This window comes from Squalius cephalus (assembly GCF_949319135.1).
Source record: "Squalius cephalus genome assembly, chromosome: 15".
Classification (NCBI taxonomy): domain Eukaryota; kingdom Metazoa; phylum Chordata; class Actinopteri; order Cypriniformes; family Leuciscidae; genus Squalius; species Squalius cephalus.
The window spans coordinates 26,507,521-26,528,156 of record NC_137136.1 but is presented as its reverse complement, the minus strand read 5'-3'; the positions used below and the strand labels follow the sequence as shown (position 1 = coordinate 26,528,156).

At 36.8% G+C, this 20,636-nt stretch overlaps 1 protein-coding gene across 2 annotated transcripts in view; it reads right to left on the bottom strand.

Annotated features, from left to right (window-relative positions):
- The window catches only part of dnah5 (dynein, axonemal, heavy chain 5), a 167,262-nt gene that overhangs the window by 48,424 nt on the left and 98,202 nt on the right, over nucleotides 1-20,636 (bottom strand). For both annotated transcript variants that reach the window (XM_079895299.1, XM_079895300.1), the window contains 14 exons: nucleotides 20,087-20,291; nucleotides 19,222-19,364; nucleotides 18,457-18,591; nucleotides 16,653-16,775; nucleotides 15,932-16,145; nucleotides 14,599-14,822; nucleotides 13,038-13,236; nucleotides 12,549-12,721; nucleotides 12,060-12,190; nucleotides 10,525-10,678; nucleotides 6,671-6,938; nucleotides 5,509-5,740; nucleotides 4,692-4,806; nucleotides 892-1,068 (listed from right to left, as the gene is read on the bottom strand). In XM_079895299.1, the coding sequence (XP_079751425.1) occupies nucleotides 892-1,068; nucleotides 4,692-4,806; nucleotides 5,509-5,740; nucleotides 6,671-6,938; nucleotides 10,525-10,678; nucleotides 12,060-12,190; nucleotides 12,549-12,721; nucleotides 13,038-13,236; nucleotides 14,599-14,822; nucleotides 15,932-16,145; nucleotides 16,653-16,775; nucleotides 18,457-18,591; nucleotides 19,222-19,364; nucleotides 20,087-20,291 (2,493 nt within the window). The remainder of the gene's footprint in view (nucleotides 1-891; nucleotides 1,069-4,691; nucleotides 4,807-5,508; nucleotides 5,741-6,670; nucleotides 6,939-10,524; nucleotides 10,679-12,059; nucleotides 12,191-12,548; nucleotides 12,722-13,037; nucleotides 13,237-14,598; nucleotides 14,823-15,931; nucleotides 16,146-16,652; nucleotides 16,776-18,456; nucleotides 18,592-19,221; nucleotides 19,365-20,086; nucleotides 20,292-20,636) is intronic.

Here is a 20,636-nt window from a genome sequence, read left to right as displayed (position 1 = left end):
TGCTTCAAGTGCAAATCCGAGGTGTCTCATTTTTTCAAAGTATTTAGAGCTCATAAAAAGTGATCAATTATATAGTCAAACACATAGGTTCTAGAAAATCTATTTGAACATTTTCCACAGTGTTCTTAAATAGAAACCAATATAACAATATAACAGGAACAATTTTCATTCCTTTTTATTAGTAAATTACAGTTTTTTTTTTTAAAATGTATTTGATAAAACATACACTGCCATTCAAAAGTTAGGGGTCAGTAAGAATTTGTATTGAAACACGATGCTCTTGTCACGGTTCTGTTATGTTTGGACTTTTAGTTTGTTTATCTTCAGTCACATGTCTCCTTTGTTCTAGTTTCCCGCCAATCTTTAGTCACTATGGTTACTGATTATGATTTTTCATACTGTTCAGCTGTGCGTGATTAATTATCCTTGTTTGGATGTATAAGCTGCAGTCTTTTCAGAGTTCATTTGTCCGGTTACGTCGATTATGCATGGTGATTGTGTTCGTTTGCTTTCCTTGTTTTGGATTAGCTTCTAAGTGGATTATTAAAGTGTGTGATTCCTGTCCCAAGAATGATACAAGGTAACATTATGGACAGATACATGGGAAGGATGCAGTGGGCAGGTGGTGGAGGGAAGAGGTGGGGTGTGTGTTTGGGTGGTTGTATGATTGAGTGGGTGTGTGGGGTTAGTTAGAGGCGGCTGCTGTCAGACCTCTGCTTGCTACGAGACCACCTACAGCAACCCTGCCATCACACGGTCTATTTTTAAACCCTCATAGACAGCATGTAATTACACAGAAGCTGCAGGCACCGAGATACCCCACGAACATCACACTCCTCCCATTCTCTCCTCTTCTATGCTACCGTGTAATCGCTCCATATTGTTCCTGACCTGCAATGCTGCCTCAGCCTCTTCCAGAGCAGGCCTGGCTGCCTCCAACTTCTCTTTAGCGATGGCTTTGTCTGCAGAGATGCTGTCAACTATGGCCTGTGCTTTATCTTTGACCTTTTGAACTTCGACTTTGACCTTTTCAGCAGCCTGAGCCTTCACGGTCACCTCCTTCAACACCTGAAACAAAAATTTGAAAACGCTCATATTGTAAAATCTGTAGAATTTCATGCTATAATTCGGAGTCTGAGGTTATTAATTTATCATAATGTTTCAGAGCTCAGTATTGATCTTTAGTTAGCCTGTGACTGGGAGGCGAGTCTTTCACCTAATGGATACTTTCAAACTTTATGCAGCATGACGGATTTCATTTAGAATACGATGTATTTTTAGTACTTTTACAGGGAAATTGATCTTCCAGGGATTACTTTACCATACATAAAGTTAAAGTCCCGAATGAAACAGAAGCAACATATCTTTGTTACATACACTACCAGTCCAAAGTTTTGGATGGGTAAGATTTTTAATGTTTTTAAAAGAAGTCTTTTCTGCTCAACAAGGCTATGATTAAAAATACCAAAAAATACCATAAATAAATAAATAAATCAAATATAATAATAATAATAATAATAATGTGAAATATTATTTCAATTTAAAACAACAGTTTTCTATGTGAATATATGTCAAACTGAAATGTATTCCTGTGATCAAAGCTGAATTTTCAGCATATTCCAGTCTTCAGTGTCACATGATCCTTCAGAAATCATTCTTATATGCAAATTTGATGCTTTAGAAACAATTCTCATTATTATCAATGTTGAAAACATTTATCTACATTTTTATTTCAGGTTTATTTGATGAATAGAAAATTCAAAAGAACATAATTGATCTGAAATAGAAAGCTTTTGTAACATTAAACAGTCAGTAAGATTTTTATGTAGTTTTATTTTTGGGGAAATAAATCAAACAAATCAATGCTTTTATTCATCAAGGATGAATATTAATCAAAAGTTACAGTAAATCAAAAATTATTAATCAAAAGTTACAGTAAAGACATTTATAATGTTACAAAAGATTCTATTTCAAATAAATGCTGTTCTTTTGAACTTTCTATTCATCAAAGAATCCTGAGAAAAAAAAACTAAAAAAGAAATTGTACACAACTGTTTTCAACATTGATAATAATAATGAATGTTTTTTGAGCATCAAATCCGCATATTAGAATGATTTCTGAAGGATCATGTGACACTGAAGACTGGAGTAATGATTCTGAAAATTCAGCTTTGATCACAGGAATAAATTACATTTTAAAATATATTAAAATAGAAAACAGTTATATTAAAATGCCATAATATTTAACAATATTACATTTTGTTTTTGTATTTTTAATAAAATAAATGCAGCCTTTGTGAGCAGAAGAGACTTCTTTTAAAAACATTAAAAATCTTACTGATCCAAAACTTTTGACTGGTAGTGTATGTAACAAAGATATGTTGCTTCTGTACTATCTGAGAGCAACACACTATTAAAAAAGAAAAACATGTAGGATGGGGACTTGATTCTATGCATTGGTTGTTGATTGGATTTCGATATGAAGGCATTGCACTCAAAAGTGGAGGCAGATGATTAAAAGCTTACAGGTGCATGGTTTAAGCACACTAAATGACTGGAGAAGTCCAACATATGTCACCAGAAAGAAGTCTGTTGTTTTCACCAGAAGGTCCAGCTATGATATTTTGGTTAAAACTTATCAAAACATTTTTTAAAAATGAAATGATGTATTTTCATTTCATGCTGACTAAAGTTAACATAGACTCATAAAGACATGCGCATCAGTCACAACAGCATCAATCAATGCAACACAGAATATCACAATACATATCTCCCCATTCACACATATGGACTATGAATTCACTGTAAATAATCATAACATATTGCACAGCCCCATGGACCCATATTTTTTTCTAGGCAGAAATGAGTGCATCAACAAGTTTAATCTTCTCCTGGGGACACTTCAATTTTCTAACAGGAAATGGTTAACTAAAACTTACAATGGAGAGTTATCTTCTGAGCCTGTCTAATGAGAAGATAATTGTATCAACTGGAGATATGTAATTAACACTGATCATTTTTTAATGGCAGTTTTTACAAGGTGTGAAATCTCTGATTGTATCAGTTACTGCAATTATCTGTGATGAATATCTGATTAAACTCTGTAAGACTGACAGAAATTCTCAAATAACTAGTGCCATTGATCGATTAAAAATCACATTGCATCAGCATCTTGATGCCATGAGAGCCATTGTTTTAAAGAGTTGCCCCCCCCCCCCCCCCCCCCCCAGCAATCTACACAGCATCATGGCAAATTTGAATTTAACATACCCCCTACACTAAACCCTTCCCTAAACCTAACTGATAGTGTGAGCAAAAGTAAACGTGAGATGAAAACACATTTGCTGAAGCAACCATGCCATTTTCTTCTTCTTTTTACGAGGCTTTAGTTCTTTTGTGGAGATTGATTCATGTTTCATGGCACTCGTACCCCTTTTTTAATCAATTATCTGCCCCATAATCATAATTTGCGTGAACGTTTTACTGCCTCTAGTGGCCATTTCAGATAGAAACTGTAGTGAAATGTATGTATAGGTTTTGCAGAAATGTAGGCCTAGGTAGAGGCATATACTTCTAATGAACCTGGGTTGCAACACTGTGTTCATGATAATATTTATTATGCACAGCTGAAATTCACATATAACTTTTTGCTACTTTTTCCACCTAGGGACAGAGAGGGGGGCGAGATAGGAAAGGAACATGAGCTGGGATACTAACTCAGTCTGCCCAAGGCATAACCCTGCTTCATGTTGATGCACTGCACATTAGGCATATGAATGTTTTCTCTGTAGAATGTAATTCTTTTTTTTGTATACAAGAAAACTGATTTACTGTCAAATAAATAAGATCTTATTTTTTACCAGCAATATATCTCATTTTTAATAAAATTTACAAAAGCTATGGCCAGTTCCACAACCCACTGAGCATCGATCAGTGTAGGAATACCAACAAACAACCAACAGTACAAAGACTTGGTGCCTCTGAGTGTGAAAATCACTGTCAGCATGAAAAGTTGAAAAAGTTTGTGAAAAAAACAAAACTAGAGCGGGCATGGACAACTTTGGTCCTGCCGAGGTTTGTTCCATCCCTAATCAAACACATCTACCTGTAATTTTCAAACTATCCTGAAGTTTGGTTAGATTTCTTTTTAGGTGTATTTGATTAGGTATGGAGTTAAACTGTGCAGGACAGTTGCCCTCCAGGACCAGAGTTCCCCATTACTGATCTAACCTGGTAGGAATTGTACTCTTAAGGTGAGCATGCAGTCAATCTGCACAATAGATTGGTTGTAAATAACTATAGGCCCGTAGCCTGTTATTTCTTTTAGGGACTCGTTTTGCCCACAGGACACAAACATGTCGATATCTGAGTAATAAACTGTGGTACTCTTGTCCCTGTATAACAAACCAAGAACTGAAATATCGCCTGCAAATTTCATTTTTTGGATGATGATTAAAGCTATCAATCATGTATAGAGTGAAGTGAACAGGGAGCTGGCACACCCCCGAGGGGCCTCTGTACAAACTGACCTGCTTTGAGAGAGTTTTGTTGACCTTTCCCATCTAACTATGTTTAGAAATGATAAATACCATTTTGAAATAGAATGAATTGGAAATGATATTTAGGGAGACAATTATCTGGGTCTGGGAGGCAATAATCAACAAATACACACATTCTACATGCTTATTTACCATATCAGCCTTCTCGTTGGCTATCTGAAGCTCTTTCTCCTTCACCTCCAGCTCTTTGCTGAGGGCAGCAACAGACTCAGAGGCCTCCTTGAGTTTCTGGAGGCCGGTGTTCATCCTAATAAAACAATACACTTGGATTTAAAGTCTGTTATACATGGTTGCAGACTCCACATCACTATTTACAGAAAGTCAGAAGGGAATTCCCTATGAATGAATTGCACCTGCTGATAATGCTGTTTATTTGCACGCACTGTTTGAGTTATTTTAGCTCACGGTTCACTAAATTAATTATGCAAATCAGGAAACAATACAAATGCACTCGCAAAATCTTTCAGTAGGTTGTGGAGGGTGCAGCAGATTACTGCAACATGGCATACTTTGCGGGCATTTTACTGTATCTCTCCATAGCATCCAATCTATCATCTGCTTTCCATGGTCAATGATACTACAGTAATTATGCAAGGCAAATAATGCTGTGTTTTGAATAAGGTAGAATTTATAGTTTAATTTACATAGAAAGGTGCCATGTTTGGACATAAAGGATTAACAATGACTTTATTCAAATACACAAAGTGCAGCACTATTTCAACACCAGGTTTAGCACCTGGTTAAAATAAGATGCAAGTTTTTTTTTTTTTTTTTTACTGAAACACAGTGCATAAAAATCCTTTGGTGAATTATCCCCTTATTGTCAGAACATGATAAAATATATTTATACAGTAGCTTTTCTATAGATCACTATATATAATTTTCTATATACTGTATTTGTTTTCCTTATTAATTTATGCTCTTGTTTTCTAGTTTTGCTGATACTGACCTTTCGGCGAGAGTCTGAACCTCTGAGTGCTTCTCTTTGTAGATGGTCTTGTAGTCGTGTATAAAGGACAGGTAGGATTTGGGTGTGACATGTGTTGAACGTCTGTACCGCTGAAAATAATCTGCACACTTTTCTGCCACCCCATCCTGAAAAGAGCCCATGCACTGAACCACTTCCCCCTTTACCTCAGGAGTGCAGTCTATGTCATACCTGGACAGGAAGTGTTCTGACACTGAGGGAAAAATAAACAAAAAGTTATTTGTATTATTTATTTGCACAATACACATATACTGTAAGCTGTTTATCTAGCTATAGACAGTTACAATCATTTTGCAACAACTGATTGCTGTGATGCTTTTCTTGATTCTCTTTCAATACATTTAAATTATTGCTACGATAAGAGCTGTTCTCCAAAATTTGATTGGTTTAAATTGTTTGTGTAACAGTGTGTGCTATTCCTAAATTACTTGTTTTGTGTCTGCATTCAAAGTAGACACAAATTTACTTGGACAATAAATCATGGTGGTTATTTTCAGATTATCAGCATTATAAAACCTTAGTTTCAGGGTTGATTTTTTACAGGTAATCTTGTCTGGGGGGAGGGGGGGGGGGGGTTAACTTCAGCGGCTAGACATTGTTAAAAGATGCTGGGTCTCCGGTGTCAGTCATTAAAAAGTAATCATGTATTCTAAGTAACATGGAAATCACAAAAAGGGCATTATTTTGTAGTAAATCTGATTTTTAAAAGCTCCTAATGAGTGAAACAGACTTTCTCTCATTTTTTTTTTTTTTCCTTGCTGCAAGAAGTTCTACTATAGAATAGTTTAATATCAAACAGTTCAATTGTTCAATATCAGTCACTTTGAATTTACAGTGATAGGTTAAAAAGTTAAAAAGTCTCTGGAACTGAGTACACATGAAGCAAAGGGGTCAAACTGGGCCAAAACTATTTGGAACAGTGGGGAAAATATTGGTAGTTCGCCAATCCAATCCAATGTACTGTATGCTCCATTCTAGTTTTTGTGTGATTCAGCACCAAATGTCCTGCATTCCTTCACAGACATGAGATATTTTTGATTAGGGCATCAGAATCAGCACCAGATTTTAGGGTTCACCCTGGGTATATTGGACCTCTTTGGGTCTGACATTTCAAATTACTGACCTGCGATCAGAGCATCTTTGGGCCATCGGCTAAACCAGTCCATGGTGCATCCTGAAATAAGAGCAGGAAACTTCAAAGCTCGATTACGGAACCTCTCCCCAACTGGAGAGAAGCACAGAACCACATGAAGATTCTGTCTCACTCTGCTCATAAAATAATCATGTAGGTTTTCATTCGTGGGCGGTCGCCGTGGAAACTCTCGCTTCATGACTGGAATGAGGTCACTGATAATCTCGTCAATCTCATCTCGAGCAAACAGATTGGACACCTGTGGCAGAGAGAATATTTCACACCTCATTAGATTAAACCTAGCATTGGTTTCACAGGGAATTTATGCCAAATGTACAATCATGCCATAATGACACACCTGAGGGGACAAAATTGCTTCTTCAAGGAAGGGAAGACGTTTAAATGTTTTAGTCATTATCTGAATCACTTAAGGGTAGTTCACCCAAAAATAAAAATTTCAGTTATAGTTTATTCTAGTAGCATTCCAAACCTGTGACTTTATTTCTTGGACCACAAAAGGAGACATTCTAAAGACTGCACTGTTGCTTATTTTCTGGTTTGATGTCAATGATGATAGTAAGTTGATCACTGTAAGTCAAGTGTTTTATTTGTATGCCATCCGAGGGGAGGGCTCCGAGCTTGGAATATGGCTCAAACCCAGATAACTCCCCCCATCTTTGACTGAAATGGGAACAAGCCAAGAGTGAGGTGTTGGGGTTACGGAGGGATGCTACAAAACTGTCACTGGACAAAGGTGAGGGACAGCTATATATACGCAGATTGGTTGGATTACATGTGCATGCTCCTCCCGAACTTTGTCAAATAAGGTTCATTAGAACAACAATAACTAATCATAGACTTACAGTGTGGTTCAAATCCTAATACCACTATAGATAAATTAGCAAAACAGAAAAGTATAATCATTATAATTTGAGTGAAAAGTTGAACTGACAATTGATTTCATGAAAATGTCCTCCTTTTACTTAATCACTTGAGCAGCATCACTTGAACTATTCTAGGATGATTTGAGAATGTTCCAAGGAGCATTTTGTGTTGATTTTTTTTTTTACAAGTTAATGTATTACAAATGTACTTTTTGGATTGGTGACCAAGGAATAATTAAGTATTTTCGTTCTTTTTTTTCTTTTCTTTCTCATTTTAGACCATGCTTCTTTGTTTTACATTTACAGAAACACCAAAACGTATTTATTTTCAGGCTTAAATTACATTTTGAATCCCAGATTTTCAATTTGGTCTGATCCTCCTCCACTATATAAGACAATGCTCTTTTATTAGAACAGTCTACAGCAGTCTATCAGAAGGACTACACATGGATTAGTGCATGACTGGAACCAGGCAATATTTCACTTAAGTTTGGCCACACAGTCCTCCTGCTGCATGAAAGAGTACCACACTCTAGTCTCATGAAAACCATGAGATAAAAATGTTGGAGTCTTTCTAGTCATATCTCTTGAAGACTTATCTTGCTTTTTCTGCTCTCTTTTCAGAATATTGGATAATAACTTGCACTAAACTCCATTTGTTATTTGATCTGTCTTCCACATTGACATCATAGTCTCGCCTCATCAGTTTTCAAACTAAACCCTGAAATCCTCAGTATAACTAAGGGATTGTGTGTTTCATTAAAATTCTTGAGCAGAGCTCTCGAGTGCTCTCCTCCTCTGCAGTCAATTCTCTTTATGTACTTAACAGCATGATTAATGAAATAACAAGCTTCACCAAATCTGGCTGACCAAAAACCTTACTTTATGACAGCTTTAAAACCCCTTAGTCGTGCACCCTGCGGTTGAATTATAGCCAATTATTCTCAAACCCCTTTATTTATTCAGGGATAGTGAGAAAGACACATTGGAGCATAGTGTAAATTCAACATATTTAGTAATTTCTTAAGCTCTTTATTCTTCCTAGTGCTTATTCTCTTACTGTCTTCCATGTGGCTACCTACTCTTCTCTCTCTTTCTTACAGGTAAAACTGGAATCTTTTCCCACAGATCTCTGCAGATTTCCACATAATTTCTAGCAGTACATTACACACATTTCTTACCCCTTGCATTTTTGTATATTAAATATTATGCCAATTGAATTATGCTTTTAGCTACCATATACACATTAAACACATCTTAACCATGTTTTAATCCATTCCGAATAGTTATTACACACATATCCCACCCAAAACAGCACAGACAACACACTGTTCATGACAACCTCAAATTGACCCTCTAACATCATTACTGTCTTCCTTAATACTTTTTGCGCATAACAAAGTAAACTTGAGAACATATGTGCCCAGTTTCACAGACAAGGCTTAAGACTAGTCCCAAACTAAAATGGATGTTTGAGCTGTCTTAACTGAGAGCAACTTGCATTGACATATCTTAAAATATGTCAGTGCCATTGTTTTGTCTCTAGATGCACGCCAATGTTTGTGTCTAAGGCACGTTCATATAAAAGCTACTTAAATGTCCTAATTTAACTATGACCTACTCCTGGCTTAATCTAAGTCTTGTCTGTGAAACCGGGCACATATGTTCTCAAGTTTACTTTGTAATGCGCAAAAAAGTATCACTGTTAAAGGTTTCTGTTGTTACGTGATTTTTTGTTGTCATTCATGGTTTTTGATTTTGGTTTTCGGTTTTCAGTTAGGGTCAAATTGATCCGGAACGTAATGATCGTACCCAGAATTTTAACATTATACAAGGGGGAAAGGATTAAAGAGAAATAATAGAAATCAGGCTTATGGCTTGAAGGAAAATTGTTTTGGCACAAGAAACCTCAACATGATCAAGTAAGTAGATTTAAAATAAAATACTAAAAAGTTTATGGCTTCAGTCCTAATCAACTTTTAAGGGACAGTTCACCCAAGAATGAAAATTCTGTCATCATTTACTCACCCTCATGTCGTTTCAAATCTTCGAAACACAAATTCGATTTTTTTTTAAAGACATCTGAGAGTGTTCTGTCCTACACTGAAAGTCCAGGTAACCAAAGCTTAAAATATCCAAAAGGTAAAAAAAATGTATAAATATGAACCCAGTGGATTAATCCAAGTCATATGAAGAGATATGATCCCTTTATATGATTAAGAGATTTCATTTAGGCTTTTATGTCCACACGTACATATAGCGCATCAAATATGGTAAAAATGGAAGCTCAAACTTGTATCTTATGGGTTTGGAACAATATGGTGGTGAGTAAATGATGCCAAGAATATTCTTGGAAAAGTTTACTGAAGTGTCCTGTCTCTTTCAATAATTTAATCTAAATAAACAGTTTGTCTATCCAACTCATCCCCCTGTCTTCAGCTCTGCAGAAGCACAGTGCTTTCCCCTGAGGTGCGGTCATGTTAACGCAACACTTACCCATTGCTACTCTGTTGGTTTCAGGGTGATGCATGGATTCCACAACAAGTGAGTTCAGCCACTGCTCTTTGGCAGGTGTCACATTGCAGGATGCATAGCTGCTATTTTTTCCCCTTTTGACAAACCCATCTGTCTCTCTAATATGAAACAATACATCTCGTGCCTTACAGATCCCATTTATTTGTGTGTCATTACCACACAAAATGAGCTCTGTAATTTGTCAGAGGTCAGGGCAACATGCTCCCTTTGTTTATTTTCATTACAGCACCTCAGGAAATCTGACTTATTTGCAGTGACATAAAGGTTGAGTTATAAGGGGCATACATTGTAACCTTAGGAACACATGTAGTTTGGCTTATTTTACCATGTGTTCTAAAAACATCATGGAACGGCTCAGAAATGGATGCTATGGGGCTTGTGGGGAAGTGTGTTTCTATAAGCTTGATGTCAGAACGGTTCTCTGACCTCTCCTGATGAAAGGACGTTGTTCATGTACTCCAGGAAGGATTCCTCCTTGATCTCATTGTCAGTGAAAATAAAGCTGATGCCTTTGCCCTGTTGTCCAGCAGTTCTGTACAGGCCCTTTAGGTCCTCCATCAGGTTGGGGGTGTTGTAGGAACTACAGAAAACACAAGTTTAAGCAAATCAGCAGTCTTTATTCCTCTGGGTATCCCAAACCGAAGATCGCAAACCCCAGGGAGTTTGTGAGTTGATAAAAATCTAAAATAGAACACTTAAAATGTTGTATTTGTTTGCCTGCAAATCAACATCAAAGAACCATGAATCAGTGAATTATAGTCATATATCCTATAATATTGCTATAAAGCCTAGCTCATCCTCAATTTTAGATTTGATTGCACTTTTCGTCTTGGAATTCTTTCTGGCCTATAACTGTGTTAATTTTTCTGAACACATGAAACAAATCAAAATGCTGTCAATGTCCTTTGGAAATGCCTTTTTAATTTTTTTTTTTAAAGTGTTTTCTGTATAGTGAGGAAATAAACAAAACTGATATGTTGCCATTTCGCAACACTTTACCAAAGAGAGTTATGGAATTGGGTGAGAAAAGACTGCCTGGATACAGAGAATTGCGAGCAGCTTGTGTTTTGAAGGCAATAAGGTAAAATCCGTCTGTTTTCTCTGGAGACTCTCACACATAGTTTGAGATCAACACCAGATTCATTCATATTCTTATCAAATATAAGCTGCAATGAAAATCTCCAAATACGAGTCAAACTGCCAAAGGCTTGCTGCTGTCATCAGACAGCAAACAAAGAAGAGCACTGTGGAATTACAGGTGGCTACAGGCAAAACCTTCCATTCCTCAGAAAACGATTCCCTCCAAATCCCCAGAGTCAAAAATAAGCCAATATATAAAAAGAATAACTTGACAGATGGCTCCCTGTCTTTCTCCAGACTTTAACGATTAGCAGGTATTTCCAGTTTCAATTTTAGCACTGAATTATCAATTGCATTGGAAGACAAGGGTCTGAATTGAAAATGTCCAGTCTCATTGTCTGAATCAAACTGAACAGTTGATTGGATATGGGATCTTTCCTCTTTATAGTCTGCAACAGCAGAGCTAAATTGAAAAGGGGAGGCCAGAACACTCTTATACACAGATACCATCTACTGGAGTATGACTAAACTGTATTACACAAGAAAATGTGCTTTATGACTTTTGACATTTACATAAAGGAAAACAAAAGCACTGCTATAACAGTGACACATGTTTATTACAGTGCTATACATGTGTTATTAACTACGTTATAACTGTGTAATGTAAAAAGCTCCATTGTTAAGACTGTCTAGTGAAGATAGCCTTTGTAAAGACCATCTGTGATGATGATGTAGAAATTCAAGTTTAATGCAAATTTTGCATTATCTAGTACTCAAACAATAGGACACAGATTCAATTTCATCTGTATCCCTGAAGGGGAAAAGTCGAATAAATTCGAATAAAGAGGCTATGAATGATTGAGTTTGCGAAGGTGACTCACCGAGTGAGTGTAATCTGAAAAGTCTTGTAGCCAGCGATAAAAGACGCTAGTCTTGTCAGACTTTGTTTTCCAGAACCCCCTACACCGACCAGGAGGGCATTTCCCCGAGGGGTCCTGATGATCCGAGAAATCTGGGGAAAGAGAGTGTAAGAAACAGAAAGACAGAAGCCACCTCATTACCATGCAAAACGTTTATACACACACTCTGGCTCCTGTAATCAGCAGAGAAAGTGAACTGGAATAATCAAAATTTCTTGAGAGCACTACACTTCTCTTTCTCTTTCATGATAGAAGGATGCTAATAGCCTATAGCAAGGTTATTCTTTTCAACAAACACAGATGAATTGTTGAAATCATTTCTGAGCCCTGAAAATGTTCTCATGATAACAAGGGCAGGATTACCAAACTGGCCAGGGGTTGGCCCTGATGATAACATGCTGTCAATACAGAGATACAAGAAACATTAGTGTAGTATGATATTCTATGTACCTTAACCAGATGAATCATGGCATCCCTGAAGAAAACCATATCCATGCCTGCTCCTCTGATGCTCTCATTGTAATGACTCAAAAACATGTTCAGCCTCTCCATTAGACTATCAAAAGATTTGATAGGCTCGTATACTTTTGGCATGTCGAAATCAGTTTCCTCTGGCTCCTCACCTGTTCAGATATAAAAACAACACATAAATCCTAGATTTAATTCCAATTCAGATGAGAATTTGCCAATCAACTCTCTATTGCACAATATGTGGGCAGGTCCTTTATATGTATGTTCAAAGTAACTTTAAGGATGGTCAGTTAATTTGGTGACCATCTTGGTTACGGGCAAGGGCTGTTTTTTGTTTTGTTTTGTTTTTTACTGATGTCATCATACAACAAATTTCAAACAAAACAAAAGTGTAACAGACTTCTAACATGACAAGAAGATTTTAGCTAATTCAATTTTTATACATTTTTATTTGTTTCTGATCATTACCTGTGGCCTCAGGTGCATCTCTGAGAAAGTCCACAAAGTAGGAATCCACCCCAAGATCCACAACCACTCGTTCTTCTTCCCCAAGCTCTTCTTCCACCAGCTTGGCCAGTGTGTAGTCAAACCAGGTCACATCCTCTGGGGCAGTAAACCGGTCAGCAATAACACGTTTGCATTCATGCTTCCACAGCCGTAGTAATACCTGGGCCAATATTTCATACACAATTTTGAGTAATGTGTAGGGTATTATTTAAAGAACACTGGAACCAAAATGCTTTTCTTGACATTTGTTTCCATTTGATAGTTCTTGAATGTCTGTAGTCTTACTATATTCATACTAAAGTACTCTGACAGTGTTTTTGCTACTGACTTTTAAAAGAACAATGGCTCATTCACTAATAATTGGGTGGACTATTTAGTATTTGTAGGCACAGGAGAACTTCTCACAAAAAATCTCTGCCTAATTCACAACACATGAATTTGTTTTTTATTGCTTCCGCGTAGCCACGCAAACCGGAATATGCCTGGTGCGAAATGTTTCGCCGGCAGGGGATAACCGAACATACTTCTCCAATACCCTCCTCGGAGGCAGTGAGCCTCCCAAGTTCCGCCACATTGTTGGGTAGAGACTGGACCACACTCACTGGAATCAGCTGCACCCTGAAGCACCAGAGGTGGCAGAAAAGTTCCTTTTCACATAGACATCTAGCTTTTTATCTTGCTATTCACAATTTAATTCCTCAGAATCAAATGCAGCCAAATATCAACCAAACAAGTAAACACGGTCTGGATGAAAGGCTGAATATATCATATTAACACAGGCATCTAACTTCTCAAAGCCAGATGTGTATTTATCATTTAATTCCTCAAAATTAAATGCAGTCAAAGACCAACCAGACAAGTAAACACATTCTGGATGAAAGGCTGAATATAGTATATTAATACAGGCATCTAACTTCTCAGAGTTAGATAAGTATTTATCATTTAATTACTTAAAATTAAATTAAAACAAAACCAACCAAACAAGTAAGCACGGTCTGGATGATAGGCTGAATTCTATATTAGAATAGTTCAATATACAAATAAAGAATCATTTGTTGCAAACACACATAGATCGCCAGAATGCCCACCACACACCAGCTTATTGGTGATGAAGCCAATCAATATACATGTGGATGATTAAGAGGCCACGATGATGGATAGAGGCCAATGGGCAAACTTGGCCAGGATGCCAAGGTTAAACCCCTACTCATTTTTAAAGAACATCCTTTGATTTTTTGTGACGACAGAGAGTCAGGACCTCAGTTTAATGTCTCATCCGAAGGGCAGGTTGGATGGATGGATGTAATGGATGGGTGGATGGATAAGAATCATTATGGATGGATGAATGGCTGGATGAATGAATGGATGGCAATCAAAGTCATTACATTTACATACATACAATTTTCATCCCTAGATGTATGTAAACATGGTTAATATGGTAATAAGTATAATCATGGATTTCTGAAATTTCATTTACTTTTTCTCAGTGTCTAAATAAGAACAGAAATGTAGTTCTACTCACATCAGGCAAGTTGATGACCTCTGCATTCACGCTGAGCATTCCCTGCCAGATACGGGAGAGGTCACGCAGGTTAAAAATGTAGTGGAAGTTGGCGGGAGTGGGCAGCATTTTAACCTTTGTCATTTGCCATAGTCTTCGGGTCAGTGGAACCAGCCTGACCACTGTGTTGCGTACTTCCTCTGAAAATCCCCGACGGGAACAGTAATGGCCTGTGCCTATCACCCCTGCAGCAGGAAACAATATATATTGCAAATGAAAGTGAATGAGAAAGGGTTGATCTATAGCAGACAGAAAACTCACAAAGGTGAAGGACAGAATGAGCAAATGTGACCTTCCTGAATGATAGAATACTGAGTTGAATAAGAATCACAGTTGTCACAAATGTCAATATTACACACATATATTGAGGTGTGTAGGCTAACCTGCATGTGAGCATGATATATCATATCAATAGAAAAAAGATCTGTCAACGAAAAGATCCAGACCTTCAGCCGAGCAGGGAAACGCCCATAGTCAGAATCAATATGCATATACAGAATCAGTTCTGCTTAAGCAACGCTGTTGACAACCTTGACCAAATTAAATGAGATGTGATAAATAATTTCTCTGAGCCAAGAAGCATGGTCCAGATACTTCCTTTGTGTTTCTGCCTTTCATAATATTTCATAATGCATGTCTAAATGCATAATTTGACTGATTCTTTTAAAATATTTCCATGTCATTTGTTGTTTGACTCCTTCTCATTGGATTATTACAATATTTGCAAAAGGAATATTGGGAAATGTGAAATCGATATTAGCCACTGGCAAACAAAAGGTGCAAAAAAGGTCCATTCTCTATTGTCAATAGTGTAGCAATGCATGAAGCACAGCTCAGACAGAAGTCACTTTCAAACCAGGCAGCTTTCTGTTGGTCAACGCGGTGAATTCGTGTGACCAATTTGAACCCATTGTGAAATCTGTGTGGGGAAATATTTAACCCCTCATGCAAAAACCCTGCTCTTGTGAATTTCTATTGAAATGATGTGACTGCACCTTAAAGCGAAAGATATAAAAGACTGTCTTAAAACAAAATGTTCATTCATGTCCTACAGCCCCATAACTAGAGTAATGCAAGAACTAAAGGAAGGAGAACATTTTCACTTAATTACGAATATGGCAGCAAAACACTGCTAAATCAGTTTGGCCAGAAATTTTGCAGTGTGCTGAATACTGATAAATAAAAAATATCTGTAATTGCCTCAAATTGACCTCTAGACATTTTAGGTTTTGAATCTATGGTAGTAAAGCAATGGATTTGTACTGTTTTGCAAATGGTAGATGACAATACTAACCAAAGATCTTGTCTATGGAGGCATTGGAAGGAAGAGTACAGTTGAAAATAGAAAACTGCCTCTTCAGCCTCTGGGGGACGTCATTTCGTCCCCCTCCAGGGTGGATCATAGCTGCCAAGAACTGAACATCCACAATGTTTGTGAACTCTCCTGGTTTCTCCAGGTTAAAGAAGCCATTTTGCTCCATCAGCTGGCGAACTATTTCATTGGTGACCTTTGAAGAGAGGAAATGGATTCTGTGAATATATTTATTTGTTTAGACTTTGCAAACAGAGAGTCCACTGTAGTAGAGAGTAGATGTTTTAGCACCCAGTGCACCAAATTAATTATGCAAATAAAGCATATTGATTTATGATCAGAGTTTATTAGATCATAATTTGATGAATGACTGCTGACATGTCTAAGAGAAAATGCACACAACTGAATCCTTTCAACAAAATAATGTTTACCACCTACTTTGTGAGGGAGGGGGGGGGGGGGGAGGCAAATAATTATGCATTTTGGGAACAATAACCTTAATTCCCACATAAAGGAGGATGTTTGTACCGAAAAGAAAGACACATTACTTAATAAAAAAAAAGTGGATCGTGGGTGGTTAGTGAAAAGGATGCAGGTATTTGCCCTGAAACTGTTTCTTAGGTCTGAAACTTCACCTCATAAAACGAAATGTACAAACATATAAGTAGGGGCTCTTAAGTTATCATTATATGCAATATCTTACCTGGTCACCCCACTCATTGATCACAGGCATGTTGATGTCATCAATAAAGATGGACATTTTCTTCCCTGCCGGAGGGCCGTAAGTGGTTCCCATTCGTTTATCTACATAACTCTCCACAGAGCGCTAAAAGGTCACAAGACACAGAAACAACCATATATATGCTGATTACTCACAAACACATCCAGCAACTCATAAATTAAGAAGCTCAGATGAGATTTGGATCAATAACACAACAATCAATAATGAAGCAGGGAATGTGATGAAACAGCAACCAGGCTGAAAAAAACTTTAACACCTGAGCCTGGGGATTGCAAAGCACATTGATGCATTCAGTCCCTCATGGGTTTCTTGGTCTAACATTTGCCCAAACACTTTAAGAAACGTGTAAATACAATACAATGGTGTTTCACACCAACATTCAAAAGTTTGGGGTCGGGTAAGATTTTTTAATGTTTTTGAAATAAATATTTCACCAAGGCTTTCACCAAGGCTGCATTTATTTGATCAAAAATGTAGTCAAACAGAAATATAGTGAATTATTATTACAATTAAAATAGCTGTTTTCTATTTTAATATATTTCAAACAACAATTTTTCACCAGCCATTACTCCAGTCTTTAGTGCCACATGATCCTTCAGAAATCATTCTAATATGTTGATTAGGTGCCATTTCTAATTACTATCACAGTTTAAAATTGTTGGATTATAATTAATATTTTTGATACTTTTTCTGGATTAATTAAGTAAAAAATTAATAAAAAACAGCATTTATTTGAAACAGAATTTGTTTAGTAACAATATAAACGGTTTAAAGTCACTTCTGATCAATTTAATGCATCCTTGCATTAACTATTAATTTTCTATCATTTTCTTTTGTACACAGTAATGTGCTATAAACTTTAAAAAACTATAAAACAAAAAAAGAATGATGCATATGACACAAGAGTGCCTTTTAGGAGAGATTTTGTGTGTGTGTGTGTGCAATACTATTTGACATAAAAACCAGCAATGTAAAATATTGTTTTGTGTTACAGCATTATTTATTGAAAAAAAAGTTGAGTAGCTTCAAAAATATGATATTGTTACAGTTCTATTATGTTTGGATGTGTTCCTTTGTTCTAGTTTCCCCCCACTCATCTGTTTCTATGGACACTAAATCAATCATCACAGCTGTTCATCATTTCGCTCATCACCATTGTATATTTAAGTAGTTCCTCCTTGTGCACTACTCAGTTGTCCAGTATTGTTTGTGCATAGCACACTGTCTCGCATAGTTTGATTGTTATTTGCCTACCTATTCTGAGTTTTTTAATAAATTAAAAAATTAGTGGGGTGGTGTGGCGCAATGGATAAGACACATGCCTTTGGTGTGAGAGACCTGGGTTCGAATCCACTGTGAGACACCAATGTGTCCCTGAGCAAGACACTTTACCCCTAGTTGCTCCAGAGGCGTGCGACCTCTGACATATATAGCAATTGTAAGTCGCTTTGGATAAAAGCGTCAGCTAAATGTAAATGTAAATGTAAATTCTTTAAAAGTTATATTTTCTAATCATCTTCATCTTCTTTGGATCACCGTATGGATAATATGAATAAATAGAACTGAGCTACTGTCTTGTAGTCTATGTTTAGTTAATGTTTAAAAATGTTTAGTTGTTTAGTTAGTTCCTCTCTAAAAAATTATGCATTACAACACAGTAATAAAGTATGTGCAGACTTCATAGAAAGTGTAACCAAAATACTGTTCATCAAAGATACCACAATATTAGACATGTTTTTGGTGAAAAAACACTGTCTTCATATACCTGAAACATAAGAGGTGTGGTGGCAGAGGAGAAATTGAGACTCTTGGCAGTGTGGGATTCTGGGTCATATTTGGACATGTAGCCTTTGATGATGACGGTTTTGGCAGTGCCCTGTTCTCCTATCAAAAGCACAGCCTGAAACACATGAAGAAAACATGAGTAGACTCCAGAGAGGGCGACCATCTGTCCTTGTGCAAGGCTAATCATAGTGCTGGCAGCACAGGAAAAGTCTTGATGACAAACAAACTAGCTGTCCATTTAAACAAGCCTCACTCAGACAAATCAATAATGCAGCACTGCATGGTGTCATTGTCGAGAACCTACACTAGAAAATACAATCTACAATATATTTAGTGTTTTTTATAAGATCCAGAGGGTGTTATAATACGATGTACAATTGCATTCCAATTCACGAAGACACAGATAACACAATTCCACCAAAATGGTGCTTGTTCTTGTCTCAGAGCCAGTGCTCGATGGGTGTTCGGTCAGGTTTATGTGGAACCCTTGTGTTTACACTGTCTAGGGAATTGAATAATTCCATAATAACTACTGTAAACTAACAAACATAGCATTTTGCAGTCTTTTTTTACTGCCAGTTTCGAGAACATATGATATATATGTACTGCATATATACAGTAAATGACAATATTAATAATGTAACAGGCAGATAAATGTACAGCCTGATCATTAAATCGAAATGTGTTATTTTGTTATTTATTTTTTTAATAAAAAAATATCAAATAAGAGTAAAAAGGCTCTCACCTTGCCCTGCTTTGCAATGGTCTGGATGAGGAAGTCAGTGCGAACATTGTCTACGTTGGGCACCAATATGGAGCCATACTCTGGTGTAGAGTCAGGTGGGTAAATATACTCTTCCACTCTGGTATTCCAGTGAACCCAGTGGCCTACAAAACACACAATTTCCATTGTCAGTACTGTGAATAGAGCATCTTGCAAGAACCTTTATTAAAACTCCATAATGAACTGCCAATGTGTTCTATAATTAAATAGGGTTATTAACCCTGGTTCTGACTCACAAGTGGAGTTTTTGCCATGAAAATGTAATGGCTGGGAAACTTGCTGCTAATTAGGCATCTAATTGAAATGTACACTATTTTGCGACAAATTTTCGAAGGAAACTTAGAAACCAGAGAATTTTGGGTCTAAGCTATTTTGTTTCAAGCTTTAGCTGTGAAAAGAAGTCAACCAGGAATATACTTATTGTGGTCCATCAATTAATGCCCAACAAAATGAAAGAATAAAAACAATTTTGAGTGTCAGATTTGTCTGGATGCAGACTACAGACTTCAGAATTCACTGTTCTCCATAAACATGCAAATTCTCCTCTCAATAGAAAAAATGTCATAGAAATGATGTAGACTGCTGCTTGAATTGTACTGACAGAAAGAGTAATTTCCCAGCATGCTCTTGTTCAGAAGAAAAACCTTCAGTCAGTCTTACTAAAACAGCTTTTCTTGTCATTTACCAATCAGAAAAGTTGGCAAGTTGAAAACATTTACACAATTATTATAAATCGAAGATTTATATGCAAACAGAACCATAGACAAAGACAGATAAAAATGAAGCAAATATAACACAGAATGAGGCGTGTGACTGTGTTAGATACCATCATTAGTGACGTAAAAGTCGAACATAGTGTCCTCGCTGTGGGGAGGGATGTTGGGAAGGTTCAGGCAGATGTTGTCATGGTGACGGAGCCATTGCTCCATCTTCATTCGATCATCCAGTTCCAATAGGGCTCCCACACTCCACATGAGAGCGAAGACATACAGACGTTCCATGTGCTCACGAGACAGCTCCCCTCCCTGCTCCTGATGGGTTACATCATCAAAGACACCATCAAAGGTCTGTCAGAGCATAAAGGCCTGATAAAATTATTATTTTTGCACTCATGAAACCAGAGAAAAGATATTATGCATTATCTGATATATCCAAATATTAATAATAATAATAATCTAATCCTTTATTGTGAACTTGTGAAAATGTTCAGTATACCCATATGACCACTGAATATGTTTTGATAACTTTTGTTTAAGAATAATATGCATGATACTTTTCGGGAAATGTTCATTTGCTGTAAAATTTTCCATATGTACTAGATTGGATGCATTCATAATTAAACAAAATTGATATAAAATTTAGTCTGTAAGTCTGAC